This window comes from Rhipicephalus microplus, chromosome 8 (assembly GCF_043290135.1).
Source record: "Rhipicephalus microplus isolate Deutch F79 chromosome 8, USDA_Rmic, whole genome shotgun sequence".
Taxonomy (NCBI): domain Eukaryota; kingdom Metazoa; phylum Arthropoda; class Arachnida; order Ixodida; family Ixodidae; genus Rhipicephalus; species Rhipicephalus microplus.
The window spans coordinates 41,542,705-41,561,887 of record NC_134707.1 but is presented as its reverse complement, the minus strand read 5'-3'; the positions used below and the strand labels follow the sequence as shown (position 1 = coordinate 41,561,887).

The 19,183-nt window shown below is 47.9% G+C and overlaps 1 protein-coding gene across 1 annotated transcript in view; it reads right to left on the bottom strand.

Annotated features, from left to right (window-relative positions):
• The window catches only part of LOC119164412 (uncharacterized), a 30,776-nt gene extending 16,861 nt beyond the window's left edge, over positions 1-13,915 (bottom strand). Inside the window, exons 1-2 of the mRNA XM_037416601.2 lie at positions 13,618-13,915; positions 8,556-8,816 (exon numbers count right to left, since the gene is read on the bottom strand). Of these exons, the coding sequence (XP_037272498.2) occupies positions 8,556-8,816; positions 13,618-13,638 (282 nt within the window). The 5' untranslated portion in view covers positions 13,639-13,915. The remainder of the gene's footprint in view (positions 1-8,555; positions 8,817-13,617) is intronic.
• Positions 13,916-19,183: the final 5,268 nt, after the last annotated feature.

The window sequence follows — 19,183 nt, the reverse complement described above, 5'->3', positions numbered from 1 at the left end:
GCCACAAAAGCCACAACAGGATTGGTGCAGTTATCTCCTTAAATACTGGCCTACGCTTAGACTTCGAGGTCATATCATATTACTGCCTGACATGCAGTAGGCACAAGGATATGGGCCCAGACGAGAAAGTGTGGCAGACATTCCATGGCCCAGTCTGTGAAAAAAATGCAGACTGTTCCTCCCATGCCACGGAAACGGAGGCTGCAATGCGCATTTGGCAGAGAACATTGACTTATGACACCCCACTGCATTTCATGACATTCTTGAGTGACGGTGACAGCAAAGCATATTGACACGTGCGGTTCTTTTGGTTTACGAAGAAAGCCGCTATCACTTTCTGTTAAGCGCAACGCAGGCCGCGTTTATCTTGTATGCCACTTTGGAACGCGTGTATAAAAGACTGACACGTGCGGTTCTTTTGGTTTACGAAGGAAGACGCTATCACTTTCTGTTAAGCGCAACGCAGGCCGCGTTTATCTTGTATGCCACTCTGGAATGCGTGACGACGCGTGTATAAAAAGCCGGCGCAGTGCGCCACTGGGGGTCTTTTTTTTTTTTCCGTCGGCCGACGACTGTTCACGCCGCTGTTGCTGTGAGTTGTGTTTGGCCCTGTTTTGCTGGGCACAAGTTCGCCCAATAAACAGTTCGCCTGACACCGCCCTGACTCCTGCGTGCTTCCTCTCAAGTGCTGCGTGTATCACAACCTCGTGAAATCTGGTGGAGGTGCTTCTCGGTCCATGTACCGTACGCCCCCGTCCAGCCGTGAGCCAAGCCCAAGCCGCAAAAGGACGACGCCGACCCGGTCGTTCGAGTGAGCCGAAGACAACAAGGACTACCGCCCGAATACCTGCCGCTCCCCGACAAGGACAAGAAAACAAAGGCTGCTACGAAGCCGGCATCCACGATGACGGAAGCAAGGTCTTCGGCAACCGTGGTCGTCAACCAGCCCAAAGAGCCGCCTATCTTCCGCGGATCGACCTACGAAGACCCGGAAAGCTGGCTTGACATTTACGACCGCGTCGCAGCCCTCAATAAGTGGGACCCGGACGACAAGCTGCGTCATGTGTATTTTTACCTGGAAGACGCCGCAAGGACTTGGTTCGAGAATCGTGAGTCAACGCTTCGAACCTGGGACGACTTCCGCGTTGCTTTCCTGCGCACCTTTGCAAGCGTCGTGCGGAAGGAAAGAGCCGCATCACTGCTTGAAACTCGGGTGCAGCTCCCCAACGAAAACGTAACGATCTTCACGGAGGAGATGACGCGACTTTTCCGCCACGCCGACGCCGACATGTCTGAGGACAAGAAGGTTCGCCTGCTTATGCGAGGAGTGAAGCAGGAGCTCTTCGCTGGACTGATCAGAACCCCGCCAAAGACGGTACAAGAGTTCCTCTCCGAGGCTACCACCATCGAGAAGACTCTTGAAATGCGGACCAGCCAATACGATCGGCGCATGTCGCCAGACGTCGCAGAAGTCCGAGGACTCTGCCCCGACGACCTGCGCGAGACCATACGCGCTATTGTTCATGAAGAACTGCGCCGCATGTTGCCATCGTCTCAGCCCCAAGTCGCCTCTCTTGAAGACGTAGTCCGCGAGGAACTACAGCGCTCACTGAGCGTTCCTGAACGGCCACAGCCCCAACCGGAGGCGATGACCTACGCCGCTACTGCACGACGACCTGTCGCCGCTCCTCGCCAACACCAGGACCCAACGTCTCCGCAGTTTCGTCGCCAGCAACCGCCGCCACCCCCGACGCCTTCTCGCTCGCCAGTAATCCAGCGCTCGCCGAGGAAAACTGACGTTTGGCGCACCCCAAACCACCGCCCACTATGCTACCACTGCGGCGAAGCCGGGCACACCTACCGCTACTGCCAGTACCGTGAGATGGGACTGCGTGGCTTCGACGTGAACACGCCGCGTTCGCGCCCAGGTGAGCGACCTCGCGACATCGCCGACTACATCGCCGGATCGCAGTGGCAACAACGACGACCATCCCGTTCACCTTCGCCTGGCCGCTACGTCTCCCCGGATCGCCGCCAGTACACCGGCCCTAACCGGGGCCGATCCCCAAGCCCCTACCCGGGAAACTAAAGGCAGCAACCGATGGAGGTGCGGTTGCTGCACGACGCAATGCTGAAGATCCTCCTCCGCCGCCGCCGCTGCCGATGACGACGACCACGACGCACGAACTTTCCCGACGTAGTCGCAGTACGCCGCCTGAGCAGAGTCTTTACGACAAAGCCTCGCCGCCGACGCGACATAGCAGCACCGGACCAAGCCGACGCAGCCGTGATTCGACGCCCCGACCTAACCGGAACGCCAGACGACGAACCACCGACCTCGACGTGATCATCGACGGCCACAGCGTCACCGCCCTAGTCGATACCGGCGCCGACTACTCTATCATCAGTGGTCTCTTCGCCGCTAAGCTCAAGAAGGTAAAGACTGCATGGGAAGGACCGGATATCCGAACAGCAGGGGGCCACCTTATAACACCAACTGGAACCTGCACGGCAAGAGTCGCGATTCACAGCCAGACGTATTCTGTGAATTTTGTGGTCCTGCAGCAATGCTCGCGAGACGTCATTTTAGGCATGGATTTCCTGGACCAGCAAGGCGCAGTCATCGACCTAAGATCCAGGTCAATCACGCTGTCCACGGATAATGCAACGGCGTCAGACTGCAACGTCGCTCACAATGCCTTGAATGTGACAGAAGAGCAGGTAACCATCCCGCCACTGTCGAGCGTCATCATTTCCGTCGGCACCAAAGCGTCTACCAACTTACAAGGTGTCATCGAAGGCGACCAGCACCTGCTCCTAAACCGTCAGATGTGCGTCGCAAGAGGCATAGCCAAGCTTCATAACGGCGAAGCCAAGGTAATGGTGACGAACTTCAGCAACGAATATAGGCACTTGAATAGGGGCACGACGGTAGCACATCTAAGCGAATTTGTGGAAGCGAGCAATGCCTTCGCCCTCACCGATTCTCAGGGAGCCGCAACGTCGACAGCAGTGTCCGCGCCCGCCTTCGACGTCAATCAAAGCCTTTAAGCCTTTCCAGGCAGCAACAAAAGGAGCTCAAAGCCTTACTCCACCAATACAAGGACTGCTTCTCGTCGTCGTCGAGGCTTCGTCAGACCCCTCTCGCGAAACATCGCGTCATAACCGACGAATATGCCCGTCCGCTCCGTCAGAGCCCCTACCGAGTTTCTGCACGGGAACGCGAGGCCATCAAGCAACAAGTCGAAGAAATGCTGCGTGACGACATCATTCAGCCGTCTACGAGTCCGTGGGCATCACCCGTGGTTTTGGTGAAAAAGAAGGACGGAACCCTACGTTTTTGCATCGATTATCGTCGCCTGAACAAGATCACGAAGAAAGACGTGTATCCCCTCCCACGGATAGACGATGCTCTGGACAGACTCTACAACACCAAGTATTTTTCGTCGATGGATCTCAAAACCGGCTACTGGCAAATCGAAGTAGACGAGAGAGACCGAGAGAAGACTGCCTTCATAACACCAGACGACCTATTCGAGTTTAAGGTCATGCCCTTTGGTCTTTGCTGGGCGCCTGCGACGTTCCAACGGGTTATGGACACAGTACTCGCAGGCTTGAAGTGGCAGACTTGCCTCGTCTACTTGGACGACGTAGTCGTATTTTGTTCCAACTTCGACGAGCACCTCCGGCGCCTTGAAGCTGTTCTTCGGGTAATCAAAGCCTCGGGACTTACCCTGAAGCCAGAAAAGTGCCGCTTCGCCTACGAGGAACTATTGTTCCTTGGCCACGTTATCAGCAAGTCGGGAGTGCTCCCTGATCCACAGAAAACAGCTGCGATCGCCGACTTTCCTGCACCCACCGACAAGAAAGCAGTACGCCGATTTTTTGGCCTCTGCGCTTATTACAGGCGCTTCGTGAAGAACTTTTCGCGGATCGCCGAGCCACTGACTTACCTCACGAAGGCCGACGTCGACTTCAAATGGGAAACGCCGCAAGTCGAGGCATTTCAAGAATTAAAGCGACGCCTGCAAACGCCGCCAATACTGGCGCACTTCGACAAAGAAGCTGACACCGAAATTCACACGGACGCAAGCAGCACAGGGCTCGGCGCCGTGATCGTGCAGAGGACCGACGGACTTGAAAGGGTCATCAGTTACGCTAGCCGGTGACTTTCGAAGGCAGAAGCCAATTATTCCACGACAGAAAAGGAATGCCTTGCCATCATCTGGGCTACATCAAAGTTCCGCCCCTACCTGTACGGCAGGCCTTTCAAAGTCGTGAGTGACCACCACGCCTTGTGTTGGCTAGCTAACTTGAAGGATCCATCAGGGCGCCTCGCACGGTGGAGTCTCAGACTACAAGAATTTGACATCACCGTCGTCTACACGAGCGGACGAAAGCACTCCGACGCCGACTGCTTGTCTCGCGCCCCTGTTGATCCGCCGCCCCAGGATGACCAGGACGACGACTCTTTCCTGGGACCCATAAGTACCGACGACTTCGCGGAACGCCAACGAGCTGACCCAGAGCTCAAGATCCTCATGGACTACCTGCAAGGCAAGACCGCCGACGTGCCGAAAGTATTCCGCCGAGGGCTGGCTTCGTTTTTCCTGCGAAACAACGTCCTCCTGAAGAAGAACTTCTCGCCGCTCCGCGCCGACCACCTCCTCGTGGTACCTTCAGCGTTACGTCCAGAGGTTCTGGAAGCATTACACGACGACCCGACAGCCGGACATCTTGGTGTTTCCCGCACACTGTCACGAATACAAGAGAAGTACTATTGGCCTCGCCTCACTGCCGACGTCGCCCACTACGTAAAAACATGCAGAGACTGTCAGCGACGCAAGACGCCGACAACTAGGCCAGCCGGACTTCTGCAACCCGTCGAACCACCTCAACGGCCATTCCAACAAATCGGCATGGACTTACTGGGGCCGTTCCCGACGTCAACTTCTGGCAACAAATGGATTGTCGTAGCGACTGACTACCTCACCCGCTATGCCGAAACAAGGACCTTGCCCAAGGGCACTGCCGCCGAGGTCGCCAAGTTCTTCATTGAGAACATCGTCCTCCGCCACGGAGCCCCCCGAGGTCCTCATCACCGACAGAGGTACGGCCTTTACGGCTGACCTAACGCAAGCGATCTTGAGGTACAGTCAGACAAGCCACCGCCAAACCACCGCGTACCACCCACAGACGAATGGCCTCACCGAGCGTCTAAATAAGACCATCGCCGACATGCTGGCCATGTACGTGGACGTCGAGCACAAGACGTGGGACGCCATACTCCCGTATGTAACCTTCGCGTACAAAACGGCCGTGCAGGAAACGACGCAGTTTGCTCCATACAAGCTTGTCTACGGACGGAGCCCAACAACGACGCTTGACGCCATGCTACCGGTCGGCACCGACGAAGAAGACCTCGACGTCGCCAGCTACCTGGATCGCGCTGAAGAAGCTCGACAGCTAGCCCGCCTGCGTATCAAGAGCCAACAGACGGTCGACAGGCGCCACTACAACCTTCGACGACACCACACCGAATACCAACCCGGCGACCTTGTCTGGGTCTGGACGTCGATACGACGACGGGGATTGTCTGAGAAGCTGCTGCGACGCTACTTTGGACCCTACAAGGTAGTCCGACGTCGTGGTGAACTGGACTATGAGGTCGTGCCCGATGGCTTAACGTCATCCCAACGACGCCGTGCACGACCCGAAGTCGTACAGGTGGTGCGACCTAAACCTTATTACGCGCGCTGATTAGCTGTGACGCATTGTTAATGTAATTTATTGCATGTACTCTCTCTTATGTTCTGTATTTAGCATCGGGACGATGCTTTTTCAGAGGGGGGTAGTGACACGTGCGGTTCTTTTGGTTTACGAAGAAAGCCGCTATCACTTTCTGTTAAGCGCAACGCAGGCCGTGTTTATCTTGTATGCCACTCTGGAACGCGTTATGACGCGTGTATAAAAGACTGACACGTGCGGTTCTTTTGGTTTACAAAGGAAGACGCTATCACTTTCTGTTAAGCGCAACGCAGGCCGCGTTTATCTTGTATGCCACTCTGGAACGCGTTACGACGCGTGTATAAAAAGCCGGCGCAGTGCGCCACTGGGGGTCTTTTTTTTTTCCGTCGGCCGACGACTGTTCATGCCGCTGTTGCTGTCAGTTGTGTTTGGCCCTGTTTTGCTGGGCACAAGTTTGCCCAATAAACAGTTCGCCTGACACCGCCCTGACTCCTGCGTGCTTCCTCTCAAGTGCTGCGTGTATCACAACCTCGTGACAATATAGTGCAGTTGCAGAATCAAAAGTCTATGGTGCTGTCAATATAGAAAAAGAAGACTGCACTAATCATGTGGCCAAGAGACTTGGCACCGCGCTATGGAAGCTGCATGTGCCATTACCACGAGGGCAGAAAATGAAAGAGCCAGCCATTCAAAAGCTCCAAACATACTATCAGATTGCCATAACAAGCAACAGGGGGAGTGTACGGGATATGTACACTGCAGTATGGGCTTCGTACTTCCACTCATGCTCTACTGACAATGCTGGCAGCCACAAGTTTTGCCCTGCAGGAACAGAGTCGTGGTGCAAATATCAACGCGCTGAAGCACTTCGTGAACCTGCACCACGCCACACACCTCTCCTGACAAAAGCACAGGGATTGGCTGTTTTGCCCATTTATAAGCGGCTAACGGATGAGAAGCTCCTTGCTCGATGCATCAAAGGGAAAACCCAGAACGCATCGGAATCCCTGAACAGCAAAATTTGGCTACTTTGCCCCAAGACTAAGTTTGTCTCCCGAACGGTTGTCGAGACTGCCGTAACTATGGCAATCCTGTGGTTCAACAAGGGTCATGCTACTTTCGAGCACATCCTGGAAGAGCTCAACATACTGCCATCTAGAGATCTAGTTACTTTCAGTGATTCCCGCGATGCGAGGTGCATCAAGAGAATGTCCGAGCGTCTGATAGCAGAAGCAAGGGCCCACCGTCGTCGTGGAGTGAAAAGGGCACGGCTAGAAGAGAGTGCTCGCAAGGACCGTGAGAGCACAACCTATGCTGCAGGACAGTTCTAGTAACTTGCAGTACTTTTCAAAGTTCTGTTGAACATTATGGCCAACGATTATGCATTTCTAACAACTCTGTAATAAAAAAAAAAGGTTTCAAACTTTCAAATGCGTTTTTCTCCTTTTGCATTTTTGTGTGATCTGTGCTTCTTATACACGCTAGTTCGTATACTTAGAATTGTCATACCTCTATGAAATTTTGCACATAGCATGATGAAGCCCCATAGAGTGCAAGTATCTATTCAGATTGTCAGTGCTGCTTGATTATGTTTTTCAAAAATTATATAACATTGAAAGCCCTTGGCAACTAGAGCCATAGTAAATTTTTCTACTTTATTATTGTATTTCACCTTTTTACACACAAAATTTATATAGTTTTTGCACTCTACAGTTCCAAAGGATCATAGTCAGCTATATCTGTATGCTTTATCTCAAATTCTTGTAGGTCAGAATTGTTGCATAACAATGGCCATAATTTTGCAGTATCTGACCTGCAGAAAGAAAACCAAGCAATCTACATGAAAATAAATGACATATTTGAAAATAGGAGAAAAAACTCTATTAGCATGCCAATTTGTGTTAAATTCAGACTCTTATTAAAGAAAATCGTTTTTCGAGTAGCATCTCCCCTTAAGAGACTGTGACTTGTTCACACATGATAGTGCAATCGCCCTGAATAAGCTACGTATTCTAAGAAAACAAAAAAGGAGAAAAGTGCTCAAGGTGACGAGGGGCGTGCGAGGTATTTTCTTTTCCTGTGCATTCCTCCCAGCATGACTTCCAGCACTTTCGTCAGAACGAGAGAAGAAGAATGCGATTGCAGCGTGCGACAAACCTTTGTAACTGCGCTCATACTGGACAAATTCTAAAACTTCTCACATTGGTGAAATCATGAGGCAACAAGCTCTTTTGTGAATTCGTTTCATTGCTACTTGAAAAAGCATTGAAAGGCAAAGGGGCCTTGCATAATTCTTTCCACAGTAGGTCATCAAGAAAATGCTGCACCCCACTACTTTTGTACCCCCGTGCTCAGGATCACTGTCCTTCCTATGATTATCCTTTCAAATGTGCACCTGAGGAAACAATGAAACAGCCACTGTGTGTGTAAAACGCTAATGAGCCATGCCTGCAGCCCCCTGGTTATTGTATAAAGGAACCCGAACGGGTGGCCTCGTGGTTTCCAAGATCACCAATGCCAATGCCAGTGCTGGAACACGAGAGCCACTGCTTCCGTTTTTTACGCATATCGTAGACGCTAGAAATGTAGGAATAGAAATGAAACTTTGATGTGTGTCGAAAAATGGGCAGTTTAGAAACCTCAAATTCACAAACTGAACACCTTCCCAGACCCCCTCTAAGATCTCGGAATGCCAACCCCTAAAGTTTTGCATACTGGTACCAGAGTTTTCAATTTCGTGCAGCAGGTACATGAACCTTTTGTGAATGCACTACCACCAAACAGTGGGCACGCACTGCACAACTCACCTTATTGTGTGCCGTCAATGCTGCTTCGCAGTTCATTGAGACGTTGCAGAGCTTGCAGGAAAACGGCAGGGGATGTCTCAGTATGGAGGTACTCTTGACGGGGCCCGCCACTCTGGTGTCTAAAGGCGCAGCTGGCGTGTCAGTCTGATTCAGGGTTGCCATTTTCTTCTTGTGCTTGGCGCTTTGCATGTGGTCCAGGTAAGGCACGGGGCCCGTGAACTGCATGCAGCATTCCTTGCAGGACCGTGGTTGTGAGGGCATCTGCAAAGGATGACACCACAGCAGAGTTGATAGATGTGTCTAAGCATGAAGTCACATGCAGGCTGGGCAGCGGCTAGATATTTCACCAAGGCATAAGCGAATATTCGAGTAAATGTTAGAGCTTTCAAGTTTGCTTTGACATTAATTTGAGTTATTCGAAATTTGAAAGATTTTGATAAGCAAATACATTTACAGTTGTTACTGTTCTCAATGAGGATCTATTTGACTACACACGCACATGCACACACTGCTCCAAAGTGCCGCATTGAGGTTAAATGAACACATTACCTTTACGATCATTACTGTTTTTTCTTTGTGTTAAAGACTTTTCATACAGGCTTATAAGCTTTGAGTACCGCAAACTTTGAAACATGGCGAATATTAGTTATCACATGCAACCTACTGGAATTCAATTCCTTTAACTGTATCGCTAGCACTTAGATTTTAATTTTAAAATATGACATGGGTATGCCTAAGTTGAAAAAAAAAAAAAACAATAATGTGCAGGTTAGCTTGTTCATTACAAACATATGCATTTTTCTTCAAAATATGTTATATATATTGTTCGAACAATTCGATTAAAATTGTTCAACCAAATCCCGATTCACTCTGCATTCTCTTGAAACACTCCATTTACTTTTGCACATCCCTCACTGGAATCATAATAATCAAAAGCACTGAACTTATCAACTAGAATAGATACACCGTATTTGCACTTTTTGTTTCAGATACGTAAGCTACAAAACTCCTCGTTTCAAAGCTTGTTTTATAACAAGTTATGGGCACATCAATTAAGCAATAACCATAGATTCCAGAGTTACAGTGGACTCCCATTAAACGGAACCTGAAGGGACCAGGCAAATGTGTTTTGTTTAACAGGAGTTCCATTGACTAAGAGGTCAACTAGGGTACAGCATGCAGGGATTAAAGCAATCATATCAGGGGCAGTTGTTCCATTTTTCAGTTTAACAGATTTTTGTTTACTGCGAGTCAACTGTAATAATATAAAAATGTCCTAAACTGTAGTTACTTCTATTAAATTGAATGAGGATCATCTCATGTCAAACATTCCAATCATTTCGGTAACCATCTCAAATGTATTTATATATTTGTTTATTCATTGAGTACTGCTGGCCTGAATTTTTAGGCCTTAAGCAGGAGCGGATGGGTTACACTGTGAATACAAATGCACTTGAACAATAAACGAGCAGATCGGCAAAACGCCAGAAAAAGTCAGCTGGTGAAACAATTACAGCACTACATACAAATACGCGAGAATGTTCCGTGTATCAAAACAAGTGACTTGTTTACAAAATGCATTGTTCAACACTTGCAATGAAAAGGGGGGAAAAATAAACAAGTCTTTTAGGTGGACCAGACATTTCATTAACATAAAAAAATGTACCCAAAAATATGAAGACACATTAAATAATTAAAAGCAAAACAAAATATGGGCGGCACTTTTGCGACAAGTTGAATACAACAATGGTGATAACGGTGCCATCACTTCTCGTCTTGAAGTGCGGAAATGAAAGTGAGAACAGAAGAGCATTCGATTGTTCTTCTGGGTAGGTGGTTCCAATCTAATAATATGCGGAAAGAAAAAATTCGTGTACGCCTTCGTTTTGCATGAAATTTCACTAACATTTTCTTTGAGTGGGAACATCGAGTGGGACGCTGTGTGAAAGGTTTTTGAAAAAAGTCGCGCTGCCTTTTCGCATGAAAACAGGGAATCGCTGAAACATTACAATATTTTTAGAGAAGAATTTTGGGGTCACATGCAAGCCTTCCAAGTTTTGTGGATTGCCATGTGAGTGCTGTTAGTCAAACTTTTTTCTCGGAGCCTCGTTTTTCATTTCAACATCAAATTTAGCTCGCATATTAAGCAAAGGTATTTATGTAAGGTGTCGGAAGATCAATTAAATTTCGGTAGTCTTTCTGCCTTATACACCTTCAGAAATCTTGCCACAATGTTTCACGCTTGTGTTTTTTTCCCTCCGAAGCATTATGCTTTAATGAATGATATGTGGGGTTTAACGTCCCAAAACCACTATATCATTGCAAGAGACGCCATAGTGGAGGGCTCCGGAAATTTCGACCACCTGGGGTTCTTTAACGTGCACCCAAATCTGAGCACACGGGCCTACAGCATTTTCGCCTCCATCGAAAATGCAGCCACCGTAGCCGGGATTTGTTCCCGCGACCTGTAGGTCAGCTGCCGAATACCTTAGCCATTAGACCACTGCGGCGGAGCTCGTAACATTATGCTATGTATAAATATCTGAGTAACGGACACTTACTCCATGGAAGCTATATCAAAGTTAGCAGCTGCAGACCACAAAAGTTTTTAAATTTTACAACAAACCCTGGATTTCATGAAATTGTTTTTTAGTACACACTGAGACCTATTTACACCACGAGCACTCCAATTAAGAATTGTGTTTATGCCTCTACCAAAGCAAATAAATGTATTCTCAAATGAAAAGTTTTTTGTTTTATCAAAAAAAAATAACTTTTAAAGCTTCCTACTGACAGATTTACCTAGTAAGGTCATACAGTAATAGCTGGCTACTCAAGGTCTCCCATCCCCTGAATGGGAAAAAATCACTATAGATCGAAGTGTGCCACATCTGGTTTCAAGATGCACCTATTTTGGCTTCTGTCACTCTTTTGAAACATCACTCACATATCCAAACCGATTAGTTTTAATTGATTGGTCAATGAAGCCAATCACAACATAAGAAAATTCGTTATAATGTATTAAAATGGAAATGCTTCAAAGTTGTTCAAACTGTAGCGGTACACAGCATCGGGAAAAAGGCTGTCTCATCTTGCATTGTTTGAGGAATCCAAGAGTCCTGGACGCGTCTGCTGCAACTTCAATGATGTGGTCTGACGATGTCAAGGTACTGTTTATGAGGACACCCAGGTGCCAGCTTTTCATGACTGCCTAGTCTGTCGTAAGACTTCCGAGTAACAGTTTATGGATTTGCGAAACAGAGCCGTTAAGCAAGAGATCTATATCTACCTAAGCTACTTTTGTGACTTCCTATTTGCTGTCATGGGGATTTAAGTTTGTCAATGTGTCGTTTTTTTATGTGTGCCAACAGTTAAGCCCACCAAAATCGCCGAATTTCGCCGCAGCGAAAGGTGGGCGACGCAACTAGGAACCAAAAAGGTGCCTCTGTGGTTAGAAGCACGACGCCTCGGCTACTTAGTCACCGCAACGGCTCACTAGAGTGATGAAAATTGAATATGCGCAGGCACCTACGTCTCCTTCGGCTGCGCAGGCGCACGGGTCGCCTGCTGCGACGCAGTCAGCCAAGTCTCCAGGAGCAGTCACACAACAACGCAGGGTGCAACCACCAAGAAAAAGACTACCACCAGAGCGTTATGACTACTAGGTGTAGCAAGAGAAGTTGTGCTAAAGTGAATGAAACGGACGTATCCAGTGCGGTGGATTTCTTTTGTAAACTGTGTGATTTTGTAGTACTAAATAGTTACGTTCATTGTACAGGTTGTATTTTTGTATAATGTTTTTTTACATATGTGCTAACACACTAAACTACTAAATCACTAATCCATATAGCTGTTTTTAAAGAAGGGAATGTGTTGTATATTGGCCTGTTTGGTTTCGGTTTCACAATGACTGCCGCTGGTGGCGCCAGTGTTGTTTATGTATATAAGCATGCGCAAGTTGGAATAAAGGGGCTTTTGTTCCGATGGGCACTCGTTGCCTATTCGTTCATTCACCGGCGGCACACGCCGCCATTACATATCTCCCTTTCTTTTTTATCAGAGAAATTACTGAAGTAAAACATACAAAACATACTGAGCACTGTGTGTACTGTTTGCATCGCTCATAACTTAACTAAGGTTCATGATACTGCACTTAATAGAAAGCTAGCTACAATATACATGTTTATGGCAAACATTGCTAGGTTTAGGTTGTAGCAGTGTGTACAATCTTATTCTGACCTTCCTTTTTTTCTTCTTCTTTCGTCCCTTAATCCCATCACTGTTGAGCGACGCTAATGAGCTCATCGATTGCAAGACTCAAATTAGTCACTCTTGAATATTACAAACGACTTTATCGGCACAGCAACGGTCTTCTTCAGCCGTTTTTTTTCGCGCATGTCTGGCACTAACAAGATTGAAATCGTAAACACGCTCAATAATCTAAAAAAAAACAAAAAAAAACGTTTACAACGAAACCATGTAGGGATTGCTAGTCGCTGTATATAACGTTCACATTGAAGACGTAAACTTAACGCAAGTATCGGTCGCTTTGCAGGAAAGTGGTTCCATTGGCATCAGCTCATTATCGGGGAACCACCGCCGTTGTTATTGTGCGCTCTACTCTACGAAGCTGGCAATCGAGGGGAAATACACGGCGCTTACGGCTTTGCTTGGTGGAGAAAAATTAAGCGCAGCATACATACAAATTTTGACAACGCACCAGTACCACCGCCATGATCGCAAATGCGTACGCCGGCGCTAGGATAAACACAAAAGCGCGCGCACTGATGTTCGAGAATGTTCGTAGTAAATGTGTAAACAAGGGTCCTTTATGTTCCGCATAAGAATCAGAACGAGCAGGCATTCGCGATTCAACTATGAACAGTGTCGAAGACGGTCTAGGGAAGATCGTTGCGAGGCGCGCGAGGGATCACACGAAAGGTTCACACCGGTTCGCGTTCCAAATCGAGTAGCGCACAGGGAGGACAGTTGGTCCTGGTCAAGAGACTTTAAAACTCTAAAAACTGATTCTGGCGAAATTTCATGAGAGTTGAGCACTCACCTTGCCTGCAGCTCTCTCCATTGCCGGCGAAATTGCGTTTTTCGAAACCACGTAGCGTCTCGTCACCGGCGGTAGTGTTTACTTCCCACAGCCACCGACTCCGGAGTCGTTGAGTCGCTCGAGCACGCTGTATTTGACAGTGCCGGTCTTTCGTGCCTTAGAAATGAAACGGAGACGCGTGATTAGAATGAGATCGCAAGGCTTTAGCACAACATGCAAAGAGCGCTGAGCCCTCCGGCGCCGCCACCGAGTTGCCGTGCCGCTCCCTGCTGCACTGGCTAGCGCTGGCTATGACTTGGGCTTTGGAGATCCGCACGCGCCTAGAAGAATCACTAGAGGGAAATGCAAAGTGGAACCATGAAGCCGCACCCATTTAGGATGGTGGTTTTTGTCGCCATTTTCGTAGTGGTTTCACGAAACATGAACCCTCAGCTACCATACATTAGCGATGAAGAACAACTAGACAATCACGCTATATCCACGGAATGAACGATGATAATTGGGAGAAGCTCAAGAAGGGAAGATCATCAGTACACCCTAATTCTCTCGTGAAAGTTAGTCCATTACATCATTAGAAAGACGTAAGAGTGTGCGTATATATTATACCAATCAATTTTCACTTTGTTCTTGTTCTTGTTTGCAAAGGTGCTTTGTCGTTGGTGAAGTGGTGGATCGCTGATGGGGCGGAGCGTAGTGAGATGTTTGCAAGGACGAAGTAGAGGGCAGTTTGGAAAGGTGTCTACGAACCGGTCACAGAGGAAGAACAGACTCGCGGCTTTAGGAGCTTCTCCCCTAATACCGCGCCCTACGATATTCCTTTAATGAATTTTTCCAGACACATACTGCTGAATGTGTGTTTTCGGGTTACTGCTATCCACACAAAAAAAAAAACTTTAGGTTTTGGCAAATTTTGTTGGAGATCAAATAATTGGTTTTCTCAACTACCTCTTTTTTTAAGAATTTACGAGGCTCTTACAATGACAAAGCTATAACAGACAGGAAAAGTATCTTCAAGAGGAAGCCACCCAAGAAGGACATATGTGTCTGAAGTAAAGCATGTGCAAATGCTGGCTTCAGTTTACGATGTGGGCGCTTTTTGTACTCCAGCATTGTTTCTTTTTACACTCTGTAGAGACAAATTGTCATCGCATCCAAAACCAACTACCGCTTTCTCATGACCATGTATGACACTCTAAACTCTCGGTACTCTCGGCCGAGATAACAATGTCATGTTTCTTGTTTTATTTTGGTGATGAAATTACTTGCAATTGGCAGTAGGTCACATTTATGTTACATCCATAAAAGTACTCATAACTAGCTCATTATAAACATTGAAGACACCCAAGGAGGCTGCGCGAAAACTGCCTGAGCCACTCAATCACGTCGCGGATGTGGCGAGATGAAGCCCGGAAAACTTGGTCACCGGCGATGATGTTCGCGAGGACAAACGAAAGCGGCAAGTGCTTGAAATGTGTAAAAATATCCTTAGCCTTGGGGCGTGCTGCACAGCATGGTAGACGAGATGTTCGCCGAAAACTGCACAAAAAATAATAAAATAACTAATAGCTACTGTGCTCTACCGAAGTGACGTCACACACACTAATTCAGGCACAAGTTGGTTTCTAATCAGGCGCTCTGTTCTGCTTGTCTAATTACCACCTAACGTTGTGTATAGGCCATTCAATACGCTTCATTTCTCATTCTGAAGGGGGCGCCGAAAGTTTAATCAATCATCAATGACGGGATACGTCCTACTGCATAAAGCGCAGGCCAGCGGCTTGGGCTAATTGGTAACAAGTGTTTACATGTACATTTTTGTACTTGTCGAGTTCTCGCTACAACAATCATAAAGTGCAGGGCATGCAAGTTTTTGAAGTTAATGACAGCTCTTGAGTTGCATTGCCAGAACTGTTTAGTTGCCTTTGTGCCATATGCATATGAGCACGCAAGGGGAAGGAGGGTCGCCCCCCCCCCCTCGTCATAAGAAAAAGGGCGCAAAATCTGCCACATACGTTGACGTATTAGGGAGGGATGTGGCACTGCGATGAACCTTCGCGCCCCCTGAAGGAGAATCCTGCACACGACTATGCTTTGCGCCCGGCCCCGGAAAGGCGTTTACCAATCGCCGTACGTTTTGAGATGTATGTCCCCGATTCATTTACGTATATGCATTAACTGTGACTAATTGGTTTCTTCCCTACTCAATAAATGGGGGGAAGTCGGGGGGGAGGGGTATGTTGTGGTGAAACACTGCCCTCCCCTCTTGATGGAGATATTATGAACGCGATATGCAGGCCAACGTTTTTAGAACAATTCAGTTTCGCAGCTTCCCATAGGCGCCCACTATCCGGCGCGGCCGCATAGCGTGTCGCGGCCGCTAGGGGCGCTGTAGGCATGCTTTGCTCCGCACTCTGCGCGTCGTCTGCTACACCGGAGGAAACGCGGTGCGGCGCGGCCGCTCGCATTTCAAAGCGTTTCGCTTTGCTGGCGGAACAGTTCGTGCCAAAGCAGCAGTTTCTCCGTATACATGCATTTCATTGTTGCTGCGCCCATTTTCATCTGGTGGAATTACGTGTCTGGGCTCCATCTATAGCTACCGTCGCCAGTACATTCTTATGTGGGCATAGGCGGCCTCGCGCGAGCATAACTGTAAAAAAAAAAACACCCTTCAAAGAAAACGTAGATGCAGTAAAACTTTTTAAAAGCATAGTGCTCGTTTCTGATGCCACATAGTCATGCGCCGTTTACCGAACAGACTCGTTAATCTGATTTCGGTGTTTTTTTTTTCTTTCCTATTCCAGTGAATCTTATTTGAAGATAACATGGTGAGAATAATAATACTGAGAAAGTAAAAATGACAAATTCAGAAGGAACATATATTTTCTTGCACATACAGAATAGTATTGCACCGTTCACTGAGCAAGAAAGGCAGCTCAAAGCAGCTTAGCTTTTTTTCTTGCATTTTGAACTTTTTCCGTGACAAGCAGTTCACGGTTCTTCTTTCGAGAGAAGAAGTGCATGCGCATCAAACAATAGCATTTGATTATCTTTGCGGTGAGGAATTCATGGTGCTCATTACAACCAATTGCAGGCAGTGCAGTCGCATGAAGCCTGTCCAATACCATCCAGAAAATATCCCCGAACACTGCCGACGTTTCAAGCGTATCGTGCACAACCTCTTCTACTTCCTTAATTAATGCGTACAGCCTAAATGAGGCCTCTCGAAGGTATCCTGGCTTGAATGACCTCAACTCTGTCAGGCGCCTCTGGTTGAGCTGTGTTTCCTCGGAGTTGAACTGATCGGGAGAAGCTGTGAGCAACGCACAGCATTCTTCGCACGTTATTGTTTTCGTGATTTTCTTGTGCACATAACCGGATAGATAGTACACCACCATCTCATGTGCTCCAGATTTTTGGTACCCATGATCCCGTTCGTCACAGCAAACGTCCTCGGTACAAACCATCCCCAGAAGCTTCTTATCCAGCTTTGCTTCAACGGCGAGTTTTAGCTCAGCTGCCGCTTTCGCCTTTTCAGCAAGACTTTCATGAATTGAAACGAGGACGCCCTCAGCCGGTTCAGAGCAGTTCCCCTTTACTTGCTTTTGTTCACCGCTGCCTTCATTGGCTTTCTTGCTCGCATTTGCCTTTGGAGGCGTAGGCACCGAGCACATAGAGGTCGGGTTGTGAGGACAGAACACAGCTTGTGATGGACATTTTCTAATTTTCCTGTCACACCAGTGTGAGCTACCTGAATGCCTGAACAGATTTTCAAGCTATCTGTCTCATTGAGCAGGTGCTCGACGCTAGCAGTGCTGTCTACAGTCTTATGCAGTTGCTTGTGCATCTTGTTGTAACCGTTCACAACACAGCTACCATCATTTTTCACAATAACGGCCTTGCTCACTTTGAGCTCCCCTGCCACAAGTCGCCTGTCGAAAAAAACACCGCAAGTTTGCCCAGAACATTCATCGACGATGAGTTCAAGCTTCCAGTCCCTATTAGGTAACGGCACTGTCACCAGTTCGTTCAAACACCGGAAGAGTTCGTTGCTGAGGTGCTAGGTGGTGGCGTGATGCCCACTGCTCCAAGCGAATCGCCTAAGGACAAAGAGGCCTCTCCACACGAGCCACTCGAACAAGACGCACTTTCCGCCGATGCTTCCAAGCCAATTTCGCTCCGCTTTTTCGGTGATTTTAGCGTGCATGTCGTCGTTCTTGGCTTAGATATGTGCTCCGGCAAGCCAGGAAAGAGACGCGGCAACGCTCCTGGCACTAACTTCCAGTTACCACGGGGAATTAAAACCTCCTGGCCCTTTACAACATGCTTGAAATACTTTACAATGTCTTGCTCTTCGAAATGTCTCTCACGTACCTTGGACTTTTGCGTGAGGCGCCTGTCCTTGCGGTGCAGCATGTGTTCCCATTGTTTAAACTCCGTGGCCTTACGTGGTGGCGTAAAAAAATGATGATTTGCGGCGTCATTTCTGTAGCCACTCGTACATCCCGGCGCAAAACACGAAGGCATTTTCACAACAAAAAAGCGAACATTCGGAAACCGGAAGATTCAGGCGCACGTGTGGGGAACGAAATCGCTTCGAACGACGCGCGCCCGCCAAAGCACCCGCCTGTCCGCGCGCCCGATCAGGAGCAAGTGAAGAAAAGCGTGACTGCAGCGCCACTACTTCGCGTGACCGCCACCACGGCCGCCTCGGGAGCGGAGCTGTGAAACTGAATTGTTCTAAAAACGTTGATGCAGGCTGCAGGTTCTGTCATTGGCGGCTTGGGGGTTGCAAGCCATAATTGCATAACAGTGGGGGTGGTGCCCCCACTAGCCGCATGAACATAGACGATGGCTCAAAATGTGACCTGAGAGTCACAACGGAAAACGTCTTTCGGGACTTTCTGGTAGGCTCGCCCAGCAGTGAACTCCAGAAGCTTGCATACTGTTTAAGGCCTTAGCAAGAAATTTTGTTTTCGGGGTGAAGGGGTGGGGAGCAGGACTTTGTTTTTTTTAGTTATCATCGTCTGCATAACGACGATGCGACCTTTTCTTTCTAACATTTTGTGTTATCCGAAACGACGTTGTAAATTATGACTAACCGAAGGTTCTGACATTGCATCTATTAGTTGTTCGAAGCGACAAAATTACTTTGAAGTTATCTTTAAAAATCATACTTTCATTATTTATTTTCAATCAAACAACATCCCTTTCATCTGAATACCAAGGGCAGGCCCGGGTCCCCATTACTGTCCCTCTGTCCCTCTCAAAGGACATTTTTATGAATCGCCCATTCAATAATGCTTCCTGGTGTAGAATGAAAGAACATAGTTCCAAAGGCTCGTTTCTGCGTTTCCCACAACGTTAATGAAAACCATGGAAGACAGTGACTGCTCGTCTTCCTTATATACTGATTTTCATTAACGTGGTTTGACGTAGGAAAACTTGAATGTCCCGGCATTTTTTTTTTCGGGGATTTTCACATCGTTCTCGGTTTTATGCAAAACCGGTGTGTTTAGAAAAAAAATAATTGTTTAACAATTTAGAAAACGAGAGCGCATTATACCGT